At 33.9% G+C, this 27,311-nt stretch overlaps 1 protein-coding gene across 10 annotated transcripts in view; it reads right to left on the reverse strand.

Moving 5' to 3' along the window:
- The window catches only part of NBEA (neurobeachin), a 456,358-nt gene that overhangs the window by 290,688 nt on the left and 138,359 nt on the right, over positions 1 to 27,311 (reverse strand). For 5 of the 10 annotated variants that reach the window (XM_064716099.1, XM_064716109.1, XM_064716139.1 and 2 more), the window contains exons 18-30: positions 25,489 to 25,597; positions 23,305 to 23,386; positions 22,976 to 23,099; positions 22,473 to 22,665; positions 21,200 to 22,222; positions 19,168 to 19,385; positions 17,529 to 17,682; positions 10,827 to 10,850; positions 8,168 to 8,348; positions 7,412 to 7,542; positions 6,002 to 6,109; positions 4,267 to 4,435; positions 2,778 to 2,873 (exon numbers count right to left, since the gene is read on the reverse strand). In XM_064716099.1, the coding sequence (XP_064572169.1) occupies positions 2,778 to 2,873; positions 4,267 to 4,435; positions 6,002 to 6,109; positions 7,412 to 7,542; positions 8,168 to 8,348; positions 10,827 to 10,850; positions 17,529 to 17,682; positions 19,168 to 19,385; positions 21,200 to 22,222; positions 22,473 to 22,665; positions 22,976 to 23,099; positions 23,305 to 23,386; positions 25,489 to 25,597 (2,612 nt within the window). The remainder of the gene's footprint in view (positions 1 to 2,777; positions 2,874 to 4,266; positions 4,436 to 6,001; positions 6,110 to 7,411; positions 7,543 to 8,167; positions 8,349 to 10,826; positions 10,851 to 17,528; positions 17,683 to 19,167; positions 19,386 to 21,199; positions 22,223 to 22,472; positions 22,666 to 22,975; positions 23,100 to 23,304; positions 23,387 to 25,488; positions 25,598 to 27,311) is intronic. The other 5 variants (XM_064716185.1, XM_064716119.1, XM_064716149.1 and 2 more) reach the window with 2 other exon arrangements.

The following is a 27,311-nucleotide window of genomic DNA, read 5'->3' on the forward strand; positions in this document are numbered from 1 at the left end:
AATTGAAGAGAGAGAACTTTCTCTTAATTTTGCAAGACCTACTTTGTCTGACTACACACTGACTAATTTAAAAGTACTAAAGACCCTTTAAAGCTATTGGAAACAAGGAGGAGAAACATAAGCACTTTTGACAGACTTATGATGAGAGTAAATCTACAGATACAGATATATTTTTCTCTCCCTGTGGATCAGGCCAGAAGGAAAAATAAATACAGAGGTACAGAATGTTATAAAGAAATAAATATTTTCGTTGTTAAGTGGTAGTCATGGACACTACTGTAATAGTTTTTACTTCCTGGGTGTGACCTTTTTCCTTCAAGCACCATAAGATAACAGCTAGCTTATGAGCAATATCTGAATCATAGTAAAAGAAACATTATTTTGCCTTCTACAAACATTTTAAGTAAGGGTAGAATATATTTCCCTGCAAAATATATTTTAAGGTCTTTTATTTCAATGCTACTATTTATTTATATCCAGTAATATCAGTAAAGAAGGCAAAGTTTAATATTTTTTATGATGATAATGGAAGAGGTTTCATATCAAATAAAATTATGTTAAAATTCTTATAACTCAAACTTGACAGCAGCTGTAGTTTCTCATAGGAAGCATTTGCTGATCACATACTGTAATGTACTTGAGACAAGTAGGGTCTCACACAAACTGAAATAGATTTTAACTAAAGATATTGCCCCGCACAATGGAAAAAAATAAAAAAAGTAAGAATTTCACTAAGAACAAAATAATTATCTCAAATACTGGTAATATACCTAACTCTATCTTACCCTTTCCCTGGTAAGTTTCTTGGTCAGATAATTAGATTCTACTAAAAAAGGAGAAATGGTTTTCTTTTAAGGAGTCAACTCCTCTTCCTGAATTAAAGAGCTCTTTTCTTGTACAGTTCTAACAATTATGATACTACTTGTTTGGTAAACAAAGAAAAAGTTCTTTATGTCCATCTAGTGTCATATGGAATGAATAAAATATATCTTCACTTCCAGGTAGCAACCAAATTTCTATTAATTTTCAATAAGTAGGACTTTGATTTAAAAATGCGTTGTTAATTTTAAAAGCTTCATTAAATCACTTTGTATTAAGTAAAAATAACTTAAAGTTTAAAATCATATTAAAAATGAAATTTGCTGCCAATGTCTGAAAGCAACTCAGGTCACTGAAAAAAACCCAATTGGCTTACCCACTGGAATGAAAGATTCTTTTGAAATGACAAACATGTTTTGACTTCTGGCCATTACTGACAGCATTTGCAATTTTTTTTTTCATGTAACTTTTTATTGATGTTCAAAACTGAGGAACTGTGTTCAAAATATAAAAAGTGGGATTGTTTTTCCTCCAATGGGTAAAGCTGTAAAGAGTATGAGACTGAGATGTCAGACAGTTAAAACCCTTAAGGATCTGATGATATCAACAAATAAAATAATTAACCACAGATAACATTTTCTTTACTGAATTATTTATTTCTAAAGCCAAACCACTTTTCTTTCTAACCTGCTCACACTTTTAATGTAGCTCTATTCAACTATTTCAAAACCAAAACTATTTTACTTGAACTCGAGGTAAAACAAATGCAATAGATAATAATATTAATATTAAGCAATAAAAAATATTTTCTTCTTTGTATGGCAGACAACAATACTAATCAAAATCACAAACCCTGGTTTACACGCTGTTAAAAATTAAAACAATTTATAATATTGCATACACACATCAAATTTATACATACATACATGCATCAAAACTCAAGAAGTACCAGATTAACATAGTAACAGTCTAAGCTGATATAATAAGTATTTTAACAGAATACTCCAAGAACAGCATATGACAAGCATAAGTCACATTATTACTGAAGTAGGATGCTAATTATTCTGTTCTTTATAAACTGTGTGCATTCTAAATAACTTGAACCTTTTAAAAATCAGTCTTTTTACCCAGTGAGATCTTACAAAATTATACCAAGGACATTTTAATCAAATTAATTTTTTAAAAATTATTTTACATTCTGTGTTTACAGCAAATTGCATGCAAATAATTGTGGAAATGTACAAGTAAACTTGGCCAATGTTAAATTCAGGTAACCCTCTCTTTTTCAAGAAATGACAAAAACACCCATGTTCCTACCTTATAGAGTATCTATTAAAACATACAAACAAGCAAAACAAAACAAATCAGGCCCAAAACATATAATAGTTGCTTTGGTAGAAAAATTGGTTTCCTTCAAGAGAAACACAGCACAGCACATTAAGTAACAGGCATAAATAATTCACATACAGTATCAGAGGTTTACATACCATCAGGAAGGCAAGAAAAAAAGCGAGAAAGGAAGGCAAAAGAACAGGAAAAGATACAGGGAAAGGGAATACTACAAATCTACTTTATACTTCATTTGGTATGCAATTTTTTCAAAACAGGCCTGATTTTATTTTTATGGGTCTAATATTGTAGCAGAATAACCACAAACCAAAAGCATTTAAATTTTCCTATATCCATTCCCTTCTCCTGACTGGTTTTTTGGCTTTTTTTAAAATTGCTTCATTTTATTTCATAATAATTAAAGATAATAAATTGTAGTGAAGGTGGGACAGAGATTTTTTAGAAAAATGTAGGCAGGAAGGTTAAGTTTTAAAGGTATCATCAGGTCTGATCTCCATGTAACCTGAGGCGTATACTTATTTATCAACAGTAACATCACATTTAGTTCTTGAAGTGCATTACATTAAATAAGAACACCCAAACAGGTTAGGAGATGATGTTAATATTACCTTTGTAAAATGAGTGGGCAAAGCTCTGCTCAGGAATTAACTTGGCAAGGAATCCATGGTTCAAACTTGGGTGAGGGATAGATGGTATGACCACAACTGTGGAGAAAATCATGGAATCAAATGTGAGCCAGCTAGTATTCATGTGTGGCCTGGTCCATTGTGGATCCATGACAGATATCCTATCTCATTGAAACATGCAAACATGGCATTACCAAAAAAAAAAAAAAAAAAAAAAGGCAAAAGAAAAAAAATCCAATTTCCATATCAAGAGATAGGAAACAGCATACCTATTATTTGGGCACTTCAAAAGCAACATTTATAGGGAAAAAAAGACACAGATAGATAGATACAAGCAATTAGGCAGGACAATAACGGATGAAAGTAGCAGTTTCTTAGTTCAGAACCATAACTTTAAATCAGGAAGGCAAAAAGAATTATGATTTCTTTTAACTGACTACATTTATGTAGTATTTTTCAAATGGGAAACCTACAAGCACATTGACTTCAGAAAATTACATAAACTTAGCAAATTAAAACAGCATGATGAATCATAAAATAATGACTAAATGTGAATATAACACAAATTGGAAGAAAATTTCTATGAAGAATGAAAATTAGCAACTCCATAAATGAAGAAAGCAGTTAAAGATCATTACAAGAACAAAAACATAGACAAGAAATTTTGTGGACAAATGCAGCTCCTGTTTTCAACTCTTTTAACACAGAAGGTACAGATATAACCAATCCAATCAGACTTGAAAAAAAAATACTGGACTGAGTGCAAAATATTGGAAACAGAGTGGGATAAGGTTTGCATCCCTCATTTCTAACAGGTTCAGAGACCTAACAGGCTCCCTCCTTTCGGGCTGAAGAACACATGCCAGTAAAACCACTACTAAAACTAATCACAAACAGTTCAGTCAAAGAAGGCAATAGCAACGTTTTCTTTTTTTTTCCTATTGTTATCATAGGCTTTTTAAAAGCTGGCACCAATACAGCAGGACTCCAAGAAAGTACTCAGTCCTCCACTAATACCCTTTCACAAACCTCCTCACTCAAACAAAGGGAGCTCTTGAGGGCAAGCAGCTGTATTCTGTTTATTCATTTTGTGGTATAAACATATCTGTTCTTCCTAACACATAACAGATTCAGGAAGATTTTTGGTGAACTACCTTGTACTTTACAATTTTAACTCTAACAGGAATCCTGTTTTTTTAAAATTATTTTCAAGTTGAAGAAAAATAAAAACATTTAAAAAATACAAATGAAAATTAGTAATACTATATAAGCAAGTACAGAGAATATCTGAAATATGACAATATATTTTAAAAGCCCAAATTTTTTATACTGAAAGAAAGTAGTACATAATTTGCTATTAGGATCTTAGGCTACTCACTAAAAAAACTTTGTAGTAAAATAATTACAGTTCTAAAAAAACAAAAAAACCAACAAAACAAAATCACATAACATTTGAAGAAAACAAATTTACCTGTACTGGTTGGTGAATTTATTTCTTGTCTGATATTTCTACCTGCCTGGCTCCCAGACCTCGCAGTTTCTCGCTGTGGCTCCAGGATGTCACGGTACTTGGAGACCATCAGGACAGAGATGAAGTAAACCACGGCCAAAGCTAGGAACTGAGCTTGCTTGCTGTCATCCTGTACCAGGGAAAAAGAAACACACTAGAATATTTAATGTTTTCATGAATTTTTTCTATGAAAACATCACAAGTCTTATTAGTTAATACCTTTCTGAAATGCTGCTTCTGCCAGCATAGCAGGAAATTGATAATGGCAAAGGCTGAGTGGGTACACACAGAGCACATTGTAAGTACTGAATTTTGGAGGTAATTCAGCAACTACACAAATCTTGGGATCTGTGGAGTCAATGGACTTCTCAAAACAGAGGCCTGACTCTACTCTGAGAATGCTTTAAAGGATTCCTGGCAGCAAGGGCAACTGTCTACTGGTGCCCCAAGGATGAGATGGTGACAGCCCCAGACAGAAGGAGGTAAAGGGTACAATTGCTGAGAGGGAAATCTAAACTCACTGATAATTCTCTAGCTGACGCTGGATGCATAAGCAGGCATAACAGCTTCTGGTAACACATAAAAGCAGGGAGAATGTACCCCTGCTTTTCTTCCAGAAATAGCTTGTACATTCTGATTTCCCCTTCCACAGTAGATGACAGCAGGAATCCTAGGTTTCCAGGACTGATTTAAGTGAAAGCCAGGACCACTATAACTTTACTGTCATCTTTTCTTCTCATCCCACATAATTGTCTGTTCAAGGGAAACTGCCATCTATGGCTTAGATATTATCCTGATTGAGATTAAATTTCTCTAATTCAACTAAATGTCTTTTATTATTATGTCAAACTTAACATGATAAAATTAAAACTTTAGTTTCTGTCTACTCCTCTACTGGTTTCATCTTTTCTCAGTTTCACAAGCATGTACCTTCTATTACAGTTTCAGTGCTTGTTTTCCATGTTTTCTGGGTATTATTTAACTTGGCTGCATGTTTTTGCAAGTCTTAAAAATAATTAGAAATTCTCTCATTAATTTCTTTCATAGAAGTTCCAGAGACATGCTTTCTTGTATTCTTTTCTCTGAGAGTTAAGAAAAGAATAGGTGACAGAATATTGCCTCTTTGAACTCACGTTGGAGAATTTAAACATAGCAGTGTACTTGCAGGTATACAGTAATAATTACTATTGCACTGCATTCAAAAACAAGTATATTGCGGTGCAGCTTTGTGCTAAAATCCATTGCAGAAAAATCTGAAAAACATTTTTATATATGTTTACATACATAAATGTGTTCAGCAGAAGTGAGAATTGTGTTTACAAACTGATTTGCTTCAGTTCTCTAACATATATACTAAGTCTTCTTTCTACCCTGGTTGGACCAATAGTTGACACCTTTAGTAATACAATTTTAATCAACATATGTGGTAACTGATTTATCTTGGCTGTGTTTATTTGGCTAGCATAAGACTAAGGCTAAGTGTTAAACACAGGTAACTACTAATCTCAAATACCTTAACCAACATAATTTTTAAGTGCAGAAGGTGGCCGGTAGTTACAATGTTACAAGCAGAGTTTGCAGATAATATAGGAAGTGCCACACATGAAGGATATTTTTAATTCGGGTACAATCAAAATTTCTTTAAAACACAAGTGATGATTTTGCAGAAGAAAGAATTACAGCACACATCACTCACCACATCACGGAAAACAACTGCTCGTAGACGATTAATATCAACATCCTGCAGAAGTCTATCAGGGTCTTTTATGGGAGAAAGATTTCCAGGGACATTTTCAAGGGGAGTCTAAAAATAAAAAGTAGTGAGATTTTTTTGGTCCCCTCAAAATATCAAAGCATTTCTGTTAGAACCTTAATTTGACATAATTTTTTAGCTATTACATCAATCTTAGATTATATTCTACATAACACTCAGATAAGGGCTCTAGGAATAATATGATGCTTTGAATTATGGTCTTAATGCTATTTAAATTGTTACATATTTCCAGTAGCTTGGAACAACTGTATCTCTAGACAGAGTTAAGATAATAATTTTCACACAGAAGTTTGCTTCAGATTACAGTTGCATCATAACATAACATCAAACATAATATGCCTATTATGTTTGAAAATGCTGAACAGAAATTAAAAAAAAAATAATTTTACTTAGACTTATTACAGGCTATTGATAATAAAACTGCTAATATTTAAAAAAGATAGAATAGCATGCTTTCTTTAAAAATTAAAACGTATTAAATGTGAGGCCTGAATACCTGACAGTCTCCTTATGGGGATTTTCCTTGAATTGAAAGTGACCATATTGAAAAAGGTAATGTCTTTGTGAAATTTTATGAAATGAAATTGTGAAAGGAGCTAACTTTGTAAAGGCTATTTGAAAAAGTTTTAGAGAAGAAAAAAACCCCTGATATAGTAATGAAAATATAATAGCAAGAAGGAAGGGATCCTTTACATCATGCAATATCTTGTATTTTAGTTATGGGCTCTACCAAATTATTTCAGATTTTAATTTCTGTATCCCAAATTTTTAAAGCTATAAACAAGTGTTTAATATAATTTTAACTGTAAAAAGTTAAAAATATATTTAAAAAGAGAATAATGAATTAATGACACTTGAAAAAACAAGTGGTAACTATACAAGAAAACTTTTTTCTAAAAGCAGATAGTAAATAGTAATGCCTAATATGTATTCAAAGATCCATTGAAGCTATTGGAACTCAGACATTTCACCAACAGAGATGCAACTGCAGGATTTCATCAAAAGTGGAGAGTACCCTGATGGAATAGAACAAATCTATTTATATAAATTATCTAGGTATATATGACAGAGGTGAGTAGGGGAACCTGCTCTATCAAGTAGGCCAAGCAAGAGTGCAAAAGCTGGTTAGAATTGCTGCAGTCATACTCCTGCATCAAGGTTTGCATCTTTCAAATAATCCTCCTCACACACATTTACCATAAACCAGCTAACAGGAGAAATCTAAGCTTTTGCCAAACATTTGAGAGGGCAGTTACAATTATATTCTGATCCTAAATAAAACAGTGTTTCAGTTTTGTCATCATTGCTGTTGGTTACTTAATGATCAGTTACCTTGGTTGCTGCTGATGCTGTTACACCCTGAAGAGCATCTTGGGTTTTACCGCCAATTAATGACGTCTTGTTTACTCTCTCTCTTTGCCTTTGCCGGCATTCTAAGCAGTTCCTCACAGCCACACAACAAACTAAAAGAAGAAAGGAAAATGCAACAAATTAGAATATTTTTTCAATTATACATTTAGAACATCAATTAGCACCCATTACTAGCAGGCAGTAATTTAAAATTTGATTAAAAAATTGAGAATTAGTCACAAATTTGATACCAGGAACAGTAAAATTATCAGTATCACAATAAGTAGTATGAATAACAGTAAACAATGAAGACAAATGCCATGCTGTTGTAAAATATATTGAGATCTGCACAAGTATCCCACTCTTCTTATTTTATATAGCCCATAGAGCCCTACAAATCCATGGAGACTTGCAAAAGAAAAGCTGCAATATGGAGGCAGCAAAGCAGCTTTGAGAAAAAAAAAAAATTGGTTTACTGACTTAAATTTAATATTTTTACTCTCCCTGAATATATACAACTTGAAATACATAAGGAAGAATATTTTCAGACACGTCTTTCTTATTACTAAATTGAATTGGCCTTAAAAACATACCAGATCAATAAATAATAAATGGGATTTTTACTTTATCACATCAAGCTCTACCTACAAGGTCCTTTGCTGCACATGTCACCATTTGATCCATCGCAACTCATTGATCTGTAAGTAACTATTTAATACATCCTGTCTGTTGACTTACCAAGCCTTAGGCACTGTCGCATCAGACCTCCAGAAGACATGTTTTTTTCAGCTTCAATCTCACTAAAATTTAGAGAACTGGCAAATACCAGTACATCAACCATTGCCATCAGACGGCTGAGAAACGTTACTGCTGTCTCTGCAGACATTCCTTGTGTCACTTCAATATTTTCCAATTCAGTCTTTAAAAGGAGATAATTGAATTAAACAGTTTGAACACAACTGAAATATAAAGACAGCACATACACATAGGAATCTAAATTGTTATGCTTAATGGCAGGTAGATTGAAAAGTTATTTTAAAATTTCCTACTGATACTATTAACATAATCTGTGAGTGAAATTCAAAGTAACACAGCAATGAAGAGTGAGAAAATTATTTACATTTACATGCTGTAATAGATGAGAAAAAGTCTAATATAAATGAGAAAGTTATTAGCAATTAGATAAAGACAAAGGGCAGATAACAAAATAATGCATGGTGAAAAAGGGTGCAACATATTCTTACTTTCTTCCATAGGCTATGCAAACAGGTAACAGATTGAAGGAATTACTCTGTGTATAGATTTACTTTTTTATTTTCCTCCATTTAAACAAATGTGAGGAGTGGAGTGGGAAAAAACATACAGTTTTGCACTCTGTCTCCATGAATTGATTTTCCCTGCAATGTTTACAGCATATAGACTCCTGACTGAGTCCAATTCTTCAATTTATGTTTGCTACCTCACAACAACAACAGAGGGAAAGTAAAAAGGGACAAGTGACATGGTGTGCGGCTCACATGTCCCAGAGTTGCTGTTTCTTTCCTAATGCTGGACTCTCCTTAGTGGGAATCAGCAGAAAATTTCTGAATGAGTTCAATATTTCTGAAAACCAGATTTTTTTTCTCCAAAAAGGACACTTAGATGTCCACAGTCATGTTTTCAAATGCCTTCAGGTATTTAACAGTGCAGATAAGTGAAGAAACAGTCAGTTTAATAAAAAAAATTTTTAAAAAAATCTGTTTCAACACTTTTGCCTCTGGAGCTAGGCAAATTGAAAACAGGAATGTGTGATATTTGTTTGCATCCAGAATTATATGCCTAAATACTATTTTAAAATTTGTCTAAAGGTGGTTGATTCTTACTGATTGTCAACAAGCTTTCCACTTGCAAGACTTTCTGGGAACACAGAAAAAAGTCCCTTTAAAAAGTACTTTTATTGTGCTTCTCTACTTGTATTAATTTGCTTAGAAGCATGTATTTAAAAGAAGCATTTATTTAAAAAAATTTATATATTTGGTGCTCTTAAGGTAATTTGCTTCTAAAGGAAATAAAAAATACAAAAGCAAAAAATTGTTTATTTCCATATTCCTAAAATGTTATTAGCTGTATTCATGCTTTACTTTGAAGGATATTTTTACATCCAAAATTATAAAAGTGAAAAGTGTGCCAAACAGTATTAAGGAAACAATTGTTTTGAAAGATGAAAAATACAAAGTGGCATATGTCACCATAATGATAGATAGGCCTTCATTTAATTTCTCTTAAGGATGTAGCATGTTGGACACATGAGTGATTTGGGAAGGGCTGTCATCTGTCTGAACTGCCCAAAAATATTAGAAAAATAGTAAAATGACAACTCTCAGAAGAAAGATTTTCACCCTATCTCCTATCCTCTTTGGCCAGGGCTCCCCTGTTTAGTTTGTGCTGTGCACCTCCTACCTTTTGGAAAAATAGGTGGCTGGGGTTTTTATAACAGACTGGAAGATGATTTTTTGAAAGCACTCACCCAAAGAAAATATATTTGCAAAAATCTAAAGCCGTAACAGTCTGCTAGAAAAACTCATATGTGGTTACGGAAACTTAAACTTTGAACTCATGCTTGAAATAACATCAGGCTCTTGCAGCCAGTTGACTGCCTGATGTTGATTTTTATCAAGTTTCAACTGTATTGTGCCAATCATGGTCTTAACCCTCTCAGAATATCTATTGCTTTTTTATTTTTGCAAGTTATGTAGTAAATTCACTTAATACAAGACTTCAGTGCATTTTAGTAAGATTATATCAAATTTTGAATTTAAAATAATGTTTGTTTGGTTTTTTTTTTTTTTTACAAATCTCCCTAAAATTCTGCTACATGGAAGAAAAAAAAAGACTGTCAGGTTTTTTTACATCAAACTTACCATCATTTCTACCTGTTAAATACAGTACATTGGTATTGTACAGTGTCTAAAATATATTCCATTATTGATCAAGCTGCCTTCTAGTATCACCAATATTTTAGATAGAGGTATCTCTAAAACTCATTGAAAAGTGAACAGATCACTATTCCATAACTACTCAGTGTAATTTAAGAGCAGTACAAAGTCTCCCATACAATGAACACGTTCAGGACACAAAGAGTTTCTCTACTGACAGCTGCATTTATTACTTCAATTAGCTCACAGGCCTAACTACATTCAGCCCAGGAGCTAAGAGCAAGCACCAATATTGACAATGCATTAGGTTTTTAAGAGAAATATGGTAGGAAAAGTTAATTAATCCACCTAATATAATTCTATTCACATTCCACTGTATGTAAAGGAAAATAATAGTAAGAATAACAATAGTAAAAAGAAAGCCATAATATCAAATGATCAAAAATAAGATATTTTTGAAAATGCAAAAAACTGAAACTTACAGCAGCAATACTAACCTTAGAACCCTGGACATGCAACAGACAAAACAGACAACAGATCACAACAATAAAAGAAAAAGAAAATTATTTAAGTTAACTAAAAAAATGCAAGGTAAATTGAAACAAATTAGTATCTTGGAATTATACATTTGTTTAATTTATATTCAAAACAGCAAAATATTTAAGCTCAGCATGAACATTTGAAAGTAAAGACCTGTCAAAGATAGCTATGCACAAGGAAAACTTTAAATCTTGTATTATTATAGAGTTCATGTAAACACTGATTCTTCCAAAGCAAATTTATGAAGCAAGGCAAAGTAAAGTAATGTTTTAACTAATTATATAGATATGAGCATTTTACAACAAGCCATTCAACTGAAATGTAGTAAAGTAGTTAATCCTTTTATGAGGAGGCAAATATGTTTGAAATGCTCTGAAAAAACAAACATGAATTACAACAAGCAATGCTCTGGTTCTTCATGCATAATGCTCTTCCCTTGAATACATCACAACATAGGTCATTATAATATTACATTTGGGTGTGATTTCTTCTACCTAAAACAGTGTCAAACTAAATATGACAATGTTTTTGAATGACAGGAAAAAATAGCAGAACTAAGACACTCAGACTGAGTTGCTCTTCAAATTTCACTATTCACAATTAAATGTGTGTTAAATTTTTATGGTTTAGTTTTAGGTAGAACCACTCTCTCTATTACCATAGTGGTCTAGGAACTAAGTCTTAAATTTTCACTGGGTCTGTTTTAAAAATAAAAAGAAACTTCAGATTCTGTCAGTTATCATTGCTATAATTTGGACAGTGGAAAAGCCTAATCTAACAAAAAGCAAAACAAGCTGAACTGAACACAGCTTTCTTCCCTCTTGGAGCAGAAAATACAATGCTCAACCAGTTTTTAAATGTGTCTTCATATTTTTGTTGTTGGATGCAGCTGGAGAATTAACTTGTGGCTATTATCTCTTAATTACTATCTGACAATTTTCGTAGCAGTTTTACCGCTTTTGATTCTCAGAATTGTTGTAGACCAGAAAGCACTCGTGGAACCACATGAGCCCTGAATGTGATAACAGTAACACTATACCCAGGTCGTACATCTCAGCTTTTAATCCACAGACCTAATGAGACCATCATTAAATGCTTAATGGAGTTTTGTGGGCAGTTCATTTAACACCAGCAGCCCTCAGATCACAATTTGAGAGCTGATCTTTTGAATTCTGCAAGTAAGAAGCTGAATATAGACTTCTTAGAATGTAAAAAACCAAACTGATTGCAGGGGGTCTGGAAATTTGTGCTAAATCGTCATATAATTGTCTATAATTGTCAAATATTTAAACTCCTCAAATTTCTTTTGCCTTGCTCAATGTCCCCAAGTCCTTGTCACAGCTGCTATCCTTGTAGCAGGCAGTGATTCCTTCCAATTGCTAGCTCGTACACAAAATGTTTTATCTGTAAACCAGCTTCTATTAACAGAAAGCATCTTCTGCAAACCTTTTCCCTTACACATCCTGTTTTTCCCACTTCCACAACATCTTAATAATGTCTTCCTTATGGTTGCAGTTATTTTTAGAAAGCCTCAAAGACATTCCCAACAGAAAAGAGAAAATAAAAGGAAATAGTATTTTGTATTTTATAACCTTCCTATAATTGTACAAGAGTTATCTAATATTCCCAATTTAATATCCAAGAAGTCAGAATTGAGAAGTAGAAGACACTCCAGATTATATTGTAAACAAAAAAACACCTGCTCATATTTCTTGTTAATATTTTCCTAAATTTCAAGTAGTTTCATATATACAACTGGCAACACTTTAAAAACACCAGCATTTGAAGTAAATCCATGTACAGACCCTGGGATAGTCCACTGAAATTGAGTGAAATATTAAACATTGTGGGAATAGATTATTGTAAATTACAGTAAAGTTTGCCCCGAATGTCATAAAAATATAAAACCTTCTCTGCATTCCTGAGTTACCTCCTGCAGATTTTTGTGCTTTGTTTACACCAAAGATGCATTTTTTCTTTTATTCCCTTTTTTTTTTTTAATCTACATTTAAAGTTTTCTATTCAGATCATCCTAGTCTAGATTTAAAAAAAAAAAAATCAATCAAACAAATAAAAATCCAAAACCATACAAAAAAGAAAACAAAAAGAAACCCCACAAGATAAAAGGAAGATTTCTTTTACAGGCACTCCATATTGAAGAAATTCTATAGCTAAGACTGAGCGTTCTACAGCAGGCAAAGAATCATGCAATAATCTTCCACCCAGCCCAAAAGAATTGCCATTTCACTCCAAATCTGAACCATGCAAAAGAAAAAAAGCCTTTTTGGAATGGGGAGCTTTTCAAGAATTCATCTTTTTAAGGAAACTGCGACAGCACAACTTTTCTTAGCAATGGAGAGAACACAATACAGAATCTGTTGCACAAATGAAAAAAAAAAACCACCAAACAAAAACTAAAACTGCAATTGCTTTAGTTTTCTGAATGTCATTTTGCTAAATTTATCCTGGGCTCTTTTCTTCAAATACACTTAGTTAATTCAAGGATCTAATATTCAGCATCTGTTCTACTAATGAGAAATAGATGAACTGCTTTATAAATACAGAGGCAATGGGATACATGTAAGAGCAGTTAATTCTATAGCAGATTGTTGAGAAGAGAGTTTTGCAGCAGAATTTAGGACTGCTTAAGAATGAGTGGTCCAGATTTGCCAGAACTCCAACTGATTCACTGAAATAAGGGAACTGTGCACAGGCAGGACTGTGAGACAGTTGAAAAAGGAACTGTGTGCTTCTGTCTTTCTCCATTAGAAAACAAGGTATCTCATAAAAAGAGAATGGGCTGAGCTCCAGGTTAACAATCATTCCAGCCAGACCCTACAGGGATGTCTACATCAGAGATCTCTAAATAATTTGCTTCTGTTGAGTAGATCTCCATTAGATAGAAATCTAGGCCACATGTAAGTACCTCAGGTGAATACTGAGATCTTACCCTAATCTCTTCATGAATTCCATTCCTGTTTCAATCATCCCAAAGTTAAAGAGTGGAATGACCTTTACTGTCTGTTCTATAGTCTTTTTGCTTTCATGTTTCATTATTCCAAAACAAAAGTAAATTACTTTTTTGTAAGTGGATGTACATACATGATCTATGCCACAAATAAAATATACTAAGAGGAAATAAATAAGAACTACTACTTTAAAATTTCAATATGGGCTCCCAAACACCATCAGTGGGAATGCCAGAGTCTTACCATTCATGAAGTGAAGAAGGAAGAAATTCAGTAAAAATGAGCTCACACTTGTTGTTAAATTGAATGTATGTATTCTACAGGATCTACAAAATGTGATCTGAAAAGCTCTGCAGAACAGAGATATGGAGGATCAGAGACCAAACAAGATGTTGGTGTGGATTCAAACAGGCACACCAGGAGATGTGACTCAATCCTACAAAGTCATACAGGATATGGAGCTGAATAAAGACATGATTAACCACTCTTTTCATAGTATAAACAGTAAAGCACATAGTGACTTCATGCATTTAAGCAGGCTTAAGGAAAACAAAGACAAGAAGTGCTTCAAAGGTTATATAATTGCCTTGTCAGGCTCAATGCCGTAGGATATTATGGAAGCTAAAAGCGTAAGTAGCTTCAAAAAAGATTAGATAAAGTCTAGAAGGATGAATTCCTCAGTGGTTATTAAATATGACAGCTCAAACACCCACTCTAGTTGTTAAAATCCTAAATACTGAACAGAGTGTTATTAGAGCAATCAATATGCTTGCTTGTACTTCTGCATTTTGATGTAAGCTGCAAACAGCCACTGTTGGTGGCAGAATGCTGAAGCAGACAGGCCCTTGGGCTGACCCAGTGAGGCAGCTTATGGAGCCTGTGAACAGCCTTATGGAGCCTCTTCCTTTTGGGAGAGAAGTGCAACACAGCTTGAGTGGACTTCTATTACCATGACCAGTTTCAATTACAGAACTACAGACTGAAAGTATGGTTGGGTTTGGGAGGGATTCAGGAGGTACTACACAAAATTTGAACTGTGTACCTTGTGGATAGAAAGTTATTCATGAATGTAATTAATTACAACACAGTAGATTCCACATGGAAATCAAGAAACACTTTTCTGTGGTGAGGCTGACTGGGCACTGACACAAACTGCTCAGGGAGGTGATGGAGTCTCCATCCTCAGAGATGGTGAAAAGCTGTCCCAACACAGTCCTGAACAACTGGCTGTAGATGGCCCTGCTTAAGCACAGGTGCTGGATCAGGTGGCCTCCTGCATCCCCTTTCCAGCCTCAGCCATTCTAGGATTCTGTGGGTCTTTGAGTCAGTGAAGGAGAAAGCTTACAGGTCCTTTCCCCCTTTAAGAGTTACTCTGGCAGAGAGTGGCCAGTAGCAGGCCTGCTGTAAATGTTTTTATGCAGCGGAGATGTCATATCAATCTTCCAGTTTCAAACCTCTTTTCTCTTCCCATTAGCAGCTTCTGGAAGGAGGAGGGTGAGACAGCCTTTTGTAACTGATTGCTTTCAGTGGCCTACCTTCCCTTTCAAGGCTGAGAAGAAATATATTCTGAACCAGCAATCCATCTGCTTCTCCATAGCAGTTCAAGGATGCACAAGCATTAGAATGAGTATGAATGAGCTACAAGCAATGAGAATCAGTATGAAACTTCTTTTCATTCATCAGATTATGGATACTCACAAGTGGTCTGATGCCCAGCAGGGCATCTGCTCCCTTCGAAACTGTGATTCACAGCAAGACTGAGGGAGAGCACCTGCTCTAAGGAGGAAGGATGGGCTGCACTCTTCATATCTGTCACAGTGATGAATAGCTCCACCTTCCTTTTAATCTTTATGGACGGGCAATGATGAACAGGAATGGAGTTGAACAGGCAAGAAGAAGCCTTTTTTTTTTAATTCCACAGTAGGATTCATTCAATTTGAAGCAGAAACCAAACTAAGTGAATGACTTTATTTCACAATTTGTTTTTATTTTATTGTCCTAGACAGATGGTAAAATCCAGTATTTAAATAATACACACAGTCTCCATATAGTGGAGAAATGTGTGCATAATAACCAAATTTGAAAATGTAGTCTTCTGTATCAGTGCATGAAAATCACTGCTACTGAGCCAGGCAGTATCGACACACAACATTTTAAGAAATGGATGTGTAATGATTAAAGCTGTGTTAGGTAACCATCTATAGAGACACACACACATATATATATATAATCCCCAAAAAATAGATGGAAATGGCAAACTTCAAAGTTATAATTTTATAGAATGGTTCTGCAGTATCATACACCAGGACAAGAAATAAAAACCACAAAGGGCATTCAATGGAACTGCAGCCCAATTAATGTTGTGCCTTTTTTATATTTTTTATATAAAAGACATCAAAACGCCACCATTTCATTTAGGCATCATTTCAAATGATGCCTAAAATGTTTGCTTTAAAAATATAACCCCCAATATATTTTAAGAATATTAAAGAATATTCTTAAAGAATGATAATGTAGCCTGATTTCAAGACAGCTTAGGTGTGTACTTGCTCATACTTATCAATATTTACAATGAAGGACTTCCAAAATCAAGACCTTAATGTTATTTTTTTGACTACAAAAAATAATTGTGTCCTTTCACTTTTGCTTATAGCAATATTTTTCCAGTTAACACAGCAAAAATAGTAAAGAGACATCATAAAAATATTTATTAATTGCATGTCTGATAATTACATTAATGTATAGCAAATTGCCAGTCCATGCATTCACACCATCCAAACAAAATCCACCAAAAAAATAAGAAGGTTTTTAAATTGAAGTAAAAGTAAAGAGAAAAGTAATCTCAATTGCTGAATGGCCAGGAAAAAAATATTTGATCTTTTACTGCAAACCACATTTGCAGTCTCCTGTGTCTATTACCTACATTACTTCAGAGGAGTCTATCCTTTCTAGGCCTCATTGTCTCCCCTTTCAAAGACCTATATTAACTACAACTAATTTTTATGGGATGCTCTAGATGACATTTAGTATGGAAGAAATAGTCACAGATATTAAAGGCACAGACAAGGCATCCCATTCAAATAACAAAATTACTCTTGTCAATAATGCAATATTTATAAAATATTTCTCCCTTTTTAGTGATGATACTCTGCCTGAGCTTTCATCTGCTAAGAACTTACAACTTTGGGCAGATAAAAACATCAGATTTTTTTTTTAATACAAGATTAAAAAAAAAACATGGGAGGGAAGGATGTAATGAAGGAAGAAGTAAACAGAGTAGACAGGGGATGACTTCTGGTCTCATTTGGCATGCAAACTAATAGTGGCCATGCAAAAAAGGTTTATGAATACCAATGAGTAGACATCATAAAGCATGCTGTTTTGTTACAGGAATCATTATCTTAATGGTCATCCCTTTAAATGAAATATTAAATAACTATGAAATATTTTTCTTACTAAGTACTACTTATCTGATATAATAAGCATTTCAAATGCAAAATGTTATAAACATTCTGTATATCAAAGTCTAACAGTTTGATTATAAATTTAAATTTTTGAAGGAATTAGCAGAAAGGGGACAAGAGCCCCTAAAGAAGAAGAGTCAGCTGAAAATAGTAGTTTGCATTATTAACAACAATTTCTTATATGACCACTAGGTGGGAATATTGTACTTACAGTTGGGGATGTGGCTGCTGACAGCAATGGTAAAATTCCTCCACAAGCAATAATAATATTGTCTACCATCTGGGAAATGAGGTGTATTGTGTTGTGTACAAAAATAATATTTTCATTGCTATTGACAAAGTCCATCACTGACTTCGTGGAGTGACTGCAAGGACAGAAGAAAAGAAGGATTAAAAACAAACAATTAAAATAAATTTTAGATAAATATATTCTTTGCAACCATACTTTGAATGTTCCTTTGATAAAAAGGAAAACTTTTGTCTACAAAACTTTGCATGTAAATTGTCTAAAAATATCAACAAGGCTAGTCTAATGAAAAAAATGATTGCTATCTCTTTCTGCACAGGATTACATTCAAATACTCAGCTGAGAACAACATTCTCTAACCTTTTATTCCCATCAACCAATACTTCACTTCACAGGCAGTTCTGCTGACGGCAGTGAAGTTGTTTCTGCAGCCTGAAAGCAACTATTCAATATTGACTTCACCATGCTGCAGCAGTGCTATTTGAAGCACCCTTGATAACATCTAATGATAACACCCGCTACTGTTTTAAAGGAGAAACTCAATAACATGGCCAGTACTTGATTCAATATTAACTTTGCTAACTGATAATAAGCCTAGCATTAATAATAGCTCCACAAGCCACAGATGCTTGTAAGATAGGTTGAAATCTCAGTGACTTCTAATTGGTGAGCAACTGTCCCATGAAACAGTCACTCCCCAAAAATATAAAACCCCTGTGTGAAAATATTGATGAATACTCTCAGTATGGTCTTTCCCCAAAGCAACATCCGTTGTCGGCCACCAAACAAAAATTAAAGGCAGCAACTGAAAATATACCATCTGAGCTTTAACCTTCAGGCATTATCTGAACACATCCCATATACTTGGCCAAAAGCAAAACATCAAAATTGTCTATTTCCAAGTGAGTAGCACAGAAAAGTTCAACAAACTGGAAATGTAATGTAGTATAAATTACTCCTTCGACAAAACTATGCTCAAGTTTTGTGATAATTATCTATTCTCTAGTGGAAATTAGCGTAAATTGTCTCCTTATATTATAGTTGCAAACTACCTCTATTAACATGTACAAAACATACAAAACCACTAGGAAACCACATTGCTGTCATAAAATATTAGATGATCACCAAGACAAAACTCAGTCAGTAGATGGTATGCAAAAGAAAATTTGTCAATAGAGTGTTTCCTTAGAAAATGTTATAGGAAAGAGATTTTATTTATACACCTTGCAGGTAGAGAAGATCTTTTAATTAATCAATTAGTAAGATGGCCATTAGCAGAAGTTATCCTGTCTGGAACAGGGGCAGTAGATTCTAATGCTAAATATAAGCTGGAAGAGCAGCTCAGTTTGTTTAGGCATTCAAGATTTATACAACTCCACAAGAAAACAGGAATTACTACCTATAAGAATTACTACCTGTGAAATTGAGCTGTTCCAGGCTGGGAAGGTGTAAAGAGAGAAGATAGAAGATACAGAGAGGCACTGCAGCTAACACCAACGGTTTTTCTCCCCACTATCCCTGTAACATCCCCATTCTTACACGCCTAATTTTTCCTTATTGACGGCAGCACAGATCAGGAGTTAAAGAAGAGACAAGGACGCACCTTCTCCAAACATGTACATCTGTTTCTAGTGCAAAAAGCAAGTCTGTCAGGAGCCGCTGGTGCATGGGAGACCATTTGAACTCTGGAATACGAAACATAGTTGTGCGTGGACCTGGACTAAACTGCCGTCGCTGCTCTTCCGTCATTGGCATTCCTCGAAATCCCAAGTCAACACGTAAATCCCGGTCTTGCTGGGTGACAGATCGACCCTGTATTGCCTACATCAACAAGAAGTTCAAAAGTGATGTTAACTGCACGCAGTGTGTTTTTAAACGCAATACAGAATCTGAGAAAGGACAGGACGAAACAATGTGGCCCCAAACCACAGGAGACATCTGTGTTCCAAGGCAGGCAGTATCCTTCAGTAAAGGAGCTGCTCCAAGCCAAATCAGTCGGTGCTGTTGGGGATGTGGCTGGCCCCCTTTTCAGCTACTCACCAAACTTTTTCTCTCAGATTCTTCACTTGAAGTCTTACAGAAAAGCCCAAATGTAGTCCTATCCAAGGCCAGCGATAAGACTTTGTTTATATGTAACAATTATATTTTGAGCTAATAAACATGGACAAATTACATACTGGCGACTTCAAGGAATGTACATTTTTGGATGGCTCCTCATTTTTGAAAACCAATTTATTTATCTGGTGTTTTTAGCAAGATAATTAGAGAATTACATCTAGTCTCCCAAATCCCATTTTAGCAATTTAAAAACAAAAGAGAACTTGACAAAAAAATTATGTTAGCAATGTAAAAATGGACATAGCACTGGAGTTGAGCTGAAAAGTTTCTTGTTTATTTAGTCAACCTTGATCTCCTATAGCCAGTGTTATGAAAGTAGAAAAGGTTTTCTTTATATAATTTGATCTCTTGGGACTAAAATTATTACAGTTGCTTGCATTTCCTATCTTTTTCTTAGGGTTATCTTTAAATGACTTTTTTTCTTAGATTTAGCTAAGATTTTAATTTTTCACATGAATTTCTGCATTGTGCTTTTAGATTGTATTTTCCATATTTTCTAGTTAGAAACATAGGAAAGAGTGAATTTCATATAGTCATGTTATATATATGAACTCAATATTTGATCTATTATTAATAAAGGCATTAACTCTGAGGAGTAAGCAGTAGTTCCCATCTCTGTCACAAAATTTTATTGCTTTCTTTCAGTCCATTAGAATAAAAGAGAGTTACTTCTTACTGATAAGGCAGGGAGATGATTGTAGACCTGCTTTTAGAGAATTTGAGGTTAGCAACTCCAGTCAAATATATTCTCCTTCAGGTACTACTACAGGTAACCCTTATGCCAGCAGCAACAATGGTATAATAACTTCAACTAACAGAGGAGCTTTTATTTAGCCAATAATACTGTATCTGCAAGAACGGGCTTTGATGTGCATTGCCACTGCACAAACAAGTATGAAACGTGAGTATCTCCACTTAGGTGGCTGGTCTTTAAGAAATTTTCAGTGGTCTCAAGGAGATCAAATCTAATGAGGCCGTTACCACACCTACAACAATCAAAACTCCAACCAGCAGCTCCAATGTATACATGCTAAAATAAAATTTCTCATTATTTAAGAATACAATTATTTTCCATTTATTTTTTATTTAATAATTACTTCAATTATTTTTTACAGTTTACTTCATTTTAAGAAAAAGTATTTAACCGTGCACACCTTAGAGTTCAAAGCACACAAAGAAGAGATTTGAAGATTAATTTCTGCTAGTTGCTCAGTTGCTAATTCTTCTTAAGAATATTACTTTGAAGAGAAATTAATGCCCACATATTTAAACCAATTCATTGTAAATTTTAGTAGGAAATAACGTTATTTACCTAGTATATGCAATATATATTTTCTATATAGCCATGAAAGATTTCACACTATGGCATTTCCAAAGAAAATGGGCCTGGAAGGTGTATATTTTTCATATAATTAAAGAAATATACTTCAAATATCTCTCAGATCTCATACTACTAATCTCCCCCCTCAGCAAAGATCAGTGATTACATTAGACACACACAGGTACTGGAAATTTACCTGGGTTGTGGTAGTTGTCTGGATCTTCCGTATCTCCTTCCCTGCCTCCTTACCATCATCAGATCTTTCTGTATCTGATATAATACTTCCTGCATCAACATTAGGTACAGTTTTGCTACCAGAAGACTCTGTCTCAAGAGTTGTGGCAGTCATTTCAGCATATTCTAGTCCTTTAGATGATGAAGACAACTCCCTCTCAGAAATGCTATTCATTCCATCGGAAGTGGTGTGAATCTTGAACTCTTTGTCCTCTATTATACTTGAAGAACAAGTTATATCTACACTACCTGTCATATGTGCAAGCAATCCCAAATCATCATTTACACCAAGATGCATCTGTGTCTCTTGCACATTTGGAATGGCAATGTGATTACTTGAAAGTTCAGGAAGGAGTTTCTCCTCCTGACTAGGTATTTTATCAAAGAGAAATGAGGTATTGTTAGTAGAAGGTTCATCTTTCTCATCAGCCAGAGTTATTAATGGACCATTATCTTTTTCCTCATTCTTCTTAATAATACCCACACTTCCATGAACATTGTTTTGGAGCTTCTCAACAGCTGCACTATATACATTATCTAGAAGAGATTCCACTTCTACCAGTGCACCATTTTCTCCCGTTCCCAGTGTCTCTGGTGATAAATCCATATCATCAAGTTTTACTTCGGTAGCTTCTACTTTTTCAGCTTTTATATCAACTAAAAGGTCATGAACTTCTACATGCACTCCTCCTCCTCCAGGTCTCTCAGCAGTTCCAAGCACATCATCTGACACCTTTGAAGCCATGAGTAAGTCCCTCGTATCTGTATTGACGGGGTAATCTGTTTCACTTTCTGGGCTTTGACTTTGTGAAAGATCTTCTATCTCTCGAATTTCCATTCCACCTTTTGCTCCCGTTGTCTGAGAGGAAAGACCTGAGATGGTGCTCACATTCCCCTTCTTCCCCTTTTTTATGTTTTCTTCCTCTTGCCTTTGATACTCTTCATACATTTTTGCTAGATATTCCTTGTGAGCTTCATATGTGACCTTAAAAAGAAAAGAACATTTAGATTATGTGGATAAATATACATTAGATTAATTGGGCAAAATGTAGCAAGATTTTTAGGAACATATTAAGTGCTGCTTACTAAGTGTTTGACAAGAAAAAAAGCCACCTTGACATGAGTATTGAGAGCCACCAGATGGCACTAAATCACTTTACATCTTATATTGCTGTATTGCTAAAGATTTGGGGGTTATTAGTATTTCAAAAAAACATCTATGAGCTGTTTCTTACCTTGGAATGGGCTATAGAAAGAGTATCCACCCACACTCTCCAGCCTCCCCATTCATATTTTATTGCATGGTACAAGAGAATACGGAAAATGTTGTAAACCATCTCTGTGATCTTCTGCTCTTCAGAGTTCTTAGGATTAATGTATCCCAGAGAAAACATCCAGTCCTGCCACACTGAACACTGAAGTAAACATCTAAAGTGAAATAATTAGTTCAAAATGTATCCAAACAAAGCTTCTTTATTTTAACATTACAATGGTTAAGATAAGAACATCAATCCAATGTTAGGAATAAACTTAAAAATAGTTCAGTATGAAAAAAATAACTAAAATATACTAGAGAGAAGAATCCAGTATTACTGAACTAAGAAATGTTACCACAAATGTATTAAATTTATTTTAAATATATTTAATTTACTACAGACTCTAAAACTCTACACAGAATATAACAAATAGCTATTACCCAGAAATCAATGAGGAGAAAATACTATTTGCATGGACGTACCTTCTGTTTTCACGGCTATTACTAAAGAGTTTTATCATATCAGATAAGAACAATCGTCGAACTTCCATCAGCTCTGCACTTGGCGTGGAGTTTTTTAACAGTGTTGCCACCACCTTAAGAATCACTTTGAAAGAATAAATTAGTTATGTAAAGCACTTTACCAATGTTTTAAAAAAGAAATAATTGCTAACAGCCATTAATGTAAGAGGTAACTGCAACCCATATGTATCTAAGATACATGAATTAATTGTTCTCACTTTCTGAACCTCATTTCAAAAAACCCCTCTAGGTGACACATTTATCAAACAAACATAATATATTGTCCTTACTTGGATTCTGAATTTTCACTGTTGAATCTGGCTCTGGATGGGGCTTATGAACAACTTGGGTGCATACTTGTTCTGTCAAAATCTAAAACAGAATATTAACTTCTTTTACCATTTTTAATCAAACACTACAGTATTTCTTTGTTAATTTTAAAATTTGTTAAGAACATTTAACATGGCCACATGCAACATGATATTAAAAAATTAGGTAAAATATTTTAAATCTTGAAAACCGGAATAAAGCAATTCCTCTATGCAGGGATAAAGATTTTCATGGTTGCACTGTAACTGATTAGCTAAACTTTGAAACTTTACCTAAATATACAATAACAGTATTTTAAAGACATTACATTCATATTTCTCATATTTTTATACATTCACACATCAAATATCTTTCACAAGCAACATACATCAACAATTATTCTCATATATGTCATCAAAACCAAACCATTCTTAAAACTGGGTTTGGTTTCCTCCAGCTAGCAAAGGGTAAGAGTCAGAGTTAGCATTCTGTAGGTATAATGCTGGGGCTTCACATAATGAGGAAGACAGAAAATTCTCCTGTTGCTTGAATTGTACCTGACAACCTAATTAATCTGTATTGAGGCAACACCAGAAACCTTTCACACTGGGATACCTGTCACTGGATGTGTATATGCAACTTTATTTTTAAGAACAAGCTAAAAATTCAATGATATCAACACAGAAAGGCTAAAAATTCAATGACATCAACACAGAATTCTCAGTAAAGAGAATTAGTAAAGAGACTTAGAAAAGCTACATTCAAGTAAATGTATTTCAAAATTGAGTAATTTCACTAGAAATATTTATTTTAAAGAAGAACTTTAGGTCTCTCATTAAAAAATAATCAAACTAATGTCAGTCATGAACACAGAATCTTAGAATAGGTCTTGATATATTGGTATTTAAAATAGAATGCAAATATGCCTTACTTTGTATGAGATAATATGGAAAATATCTGTTCCTTAGCATCAGTTTCTTAGCAAATCTTCAGTACTTAGACCACTTAATCCCTTTTTTCTCCTGTCCTCTGACTATTTTTTCAAATGTTAATGTCTGTGGATGCTGAACTCCATGAGGACTTGGATTTTGTCAATGAGTTATGCATTTTTCTGAGAATACCAATCATAGAAGCATTCAGAAAACTGAATGCAGGAACTAGACTCAGGCTCAAGTGGCCAAACCATAAAAGGTAATGTACAACAAAAAGAACTTGGATCTAAGTCACTGGCAAATAGATGACGTTTAGGTTTTTACAATCATAGGAGAATAATTTTCCACATTACTCAGATTTAGAACCCTGAAAACCAAACACTCCTGTAGTTTCTTTTTTCTTCTCTGGAACCTACCTTGAGCATTTAGTCACTAAATCTATTTGCAAGTAAAAAAAGCACTAAAAACCTTTTTAGTGCATAAGATTTTCAGAAATTGTGAGAAATTCTGTTCTAAGACACCACTTTAGCAATAATTGAAAATGAAACATGAGATTGATGTGTGCAGGCATGAAGACATGGGTTTCAACCACATGATCTTCTCGATAGTTTGCTTTTACAAAATTGGTCTTCATCAAAACTGAAGCCTCTACAAGAACCTGGTAGAACAGCAGAATGCTTTGGGGTCATTCTTATTTACCTCAAGCAGTATCAGCTACATAAAAGTGGCTGTGTTAGCTATCATTTGGCATGGTTGAAAAAGGAAAAAACGACAGCACTCTTCAAAATTTTGTAAACATGAAATGAGTGACATGAAAAAGAAGAAAGAAAAGAGAGGCGGCTCTGACTTAAGCATTTTCCTTTTCAATGGAAACACACTCTCCAAACAATGGAGAAGTATGAGTAATTGGAGGTCTGCAGTATCTGTTGTGGTTTTGGTTTTTGTTTGGGTTTTTTCGGTTTTTGCTTTTTTTTAGTGAAAAGTGATGAACATCCTAAGGAACAGGACCTCTTCTATCAGAAGTGGAAAGTTTTATAGAACCTATGTAAAAATTAGGACACTTAATAAAAATATCTAAAACATGGCAAAATACATTGCGAACCAAGAAAAAGTTTCTCAAAATTTCTAAAGTTTTTCTCAAAAGTCTTGAGACTCAGGATATTATAGAGCACACATATTTTAAGTCATGCTTTTTAGAGCAGAACAATAATCTTTACATTTAACAATTTGTACCTCATAAAGCGTGTTATATGTTGTAACGGTCACTGTGTTTGTGTGCAGCATCAACCTTTCTCCCAGAAGTGTGAAAAGACTGTGAGTATGCATGATTTCAACCTTTCTCCTGTAAGAGAAAATAGAAACATTAGCCACATGTCAAGCGCAATGAGCACTTTAAGTAAAAGCAAGGTAAAACCCGAAAGCCAAATATTTTGATGCTGTACTAAAAGGCTCCCAATCTTGTTATTTTATATACATTTAAGATGTTTCCCACAATTAATGCAATTGTACAAATATTCCAATGTCCTCAGAAAACAATGTCGTATTTAGGATGGGCTTTTGTATTGAAAAAAAAAATCACACCATCCTCAAAGTCAACTCCTACTGTCTTACTCAGGGTAAGAAAGTTAAAGATGTGCACAGGCTGGTTAAAATCTTATCACTGAAGAACACAAATTTTGTCACATCACAAGAACTCAGGACAATCCAGCTTCATATTTTCCAATATTTATCACAGAACTGGTTAGGTTGGAAGCAACCACAGTGGATGATCTGGGCCAGTCCCCCTTAGATTGCTCAAGCAATCTGTATCTGTTAATACTAATATATATATATGTGTGTGTATATATATATATATATATATGGATTTTTCAGTACCACCTTTCTTCTTTATATATCATTCTCTCATGAAGGCAAAATATTAAATCCTGGAATAAAATGTTACAATACACTGAAAAGTTATGAAATTCTACATGATTGAAATCCAAAGCTACGCAAATCTTTAAAAAGTGAGGAAGGAAGCAGTTCACATCAATGAATTCCCCTAGTCCCTAAATTCCACCATTATTTTAAAATAAGACATAACATCATAAATAGAGGACTTCTCATATTTTGGATATGAAATAAAAATGATTTTACAAAATAAATAATAATCTATATTAAAACTGCAGAAAAATTTTAAATAGGATAAAGTTTCTAAAAATGATATGCATTCAAAAGCTAAGAAACTGTGTTTTCATGATTATCAGTGAAAATAATACAAACTCTAGAGGTTCATTCTAGAACTTTTGAAATTAATTGATTATTTCATAAATTTCAAAGTAAGTACCACAAAAGAATGGTAAAAATTTATAACAATGTGTACTTTTGTATGAACAGAAGGGAGTTCATGAATTAATTATGAGAAAACCAACATGTATTCAACCTTTTAAGGTAAGATTTACAAGACAGAAGTAGAAATCCATTAGGAGATTTACATGTGTGGGTAAAACCCAAAAGTAAACAAGAGACTATTATTTCAAGTGGTGAAATAGAATAGAATCAAATATGGCAGAGGAGGAAAAACCAGGATTTTGTCAACTGCTAAGGTTAGACAAAGTAGTCTTTCATCGCAGATCACAAAGAAAAATCAGCTAAGTTATTCAGGCTCTCATGTAACACATTACTGGTCATTTCTGAGAATCAATCACTTCTACTCCATAGCTTCATCTGTGATACATGTATATATGAACTACAGCAACAGTAATTGGTTCAGTACCTATACATTTGTTAGCAATATTGTATTGCTTTAGATTTCATAAATCACATAGCATCTCTTTATGTGAGTCTGCTTCAGTGTGTTACAATGCAGTATCTGTTTCCTGTACTGTGAAACAGGAATATAAGTACTTTGTAATTTTTGCAGTTGACTTCCATTTTATAAAGTCATGTGTATGCACACATATGTATGTGAACAAAAAGGCACAAGCAGTAGCTGAGAAACATGAAATGGAAGGGCATTTTTACTTGCTAAAATCTACATAAAATATGCACATTTGCAGATGTTCAGAGGTCTAAAA

The sequence above is a fragment of the Zonotrichia leucophrys genome, chromosome 1 (genome assembly GCF_028769735.1).
Source record: "Zonotrichia leucophrys gambelii isolate GWCS_2022_RI chromosome 1, RI_Zleu_2.0, whole genome shotgun sequence".
NCBI classification, from domain to species: Eukaryota; Metazoa; Chordata; class Aves; order Passeriformes; family Passerellidae; genus Zonotrichia; species Zonotrichia leucophrys.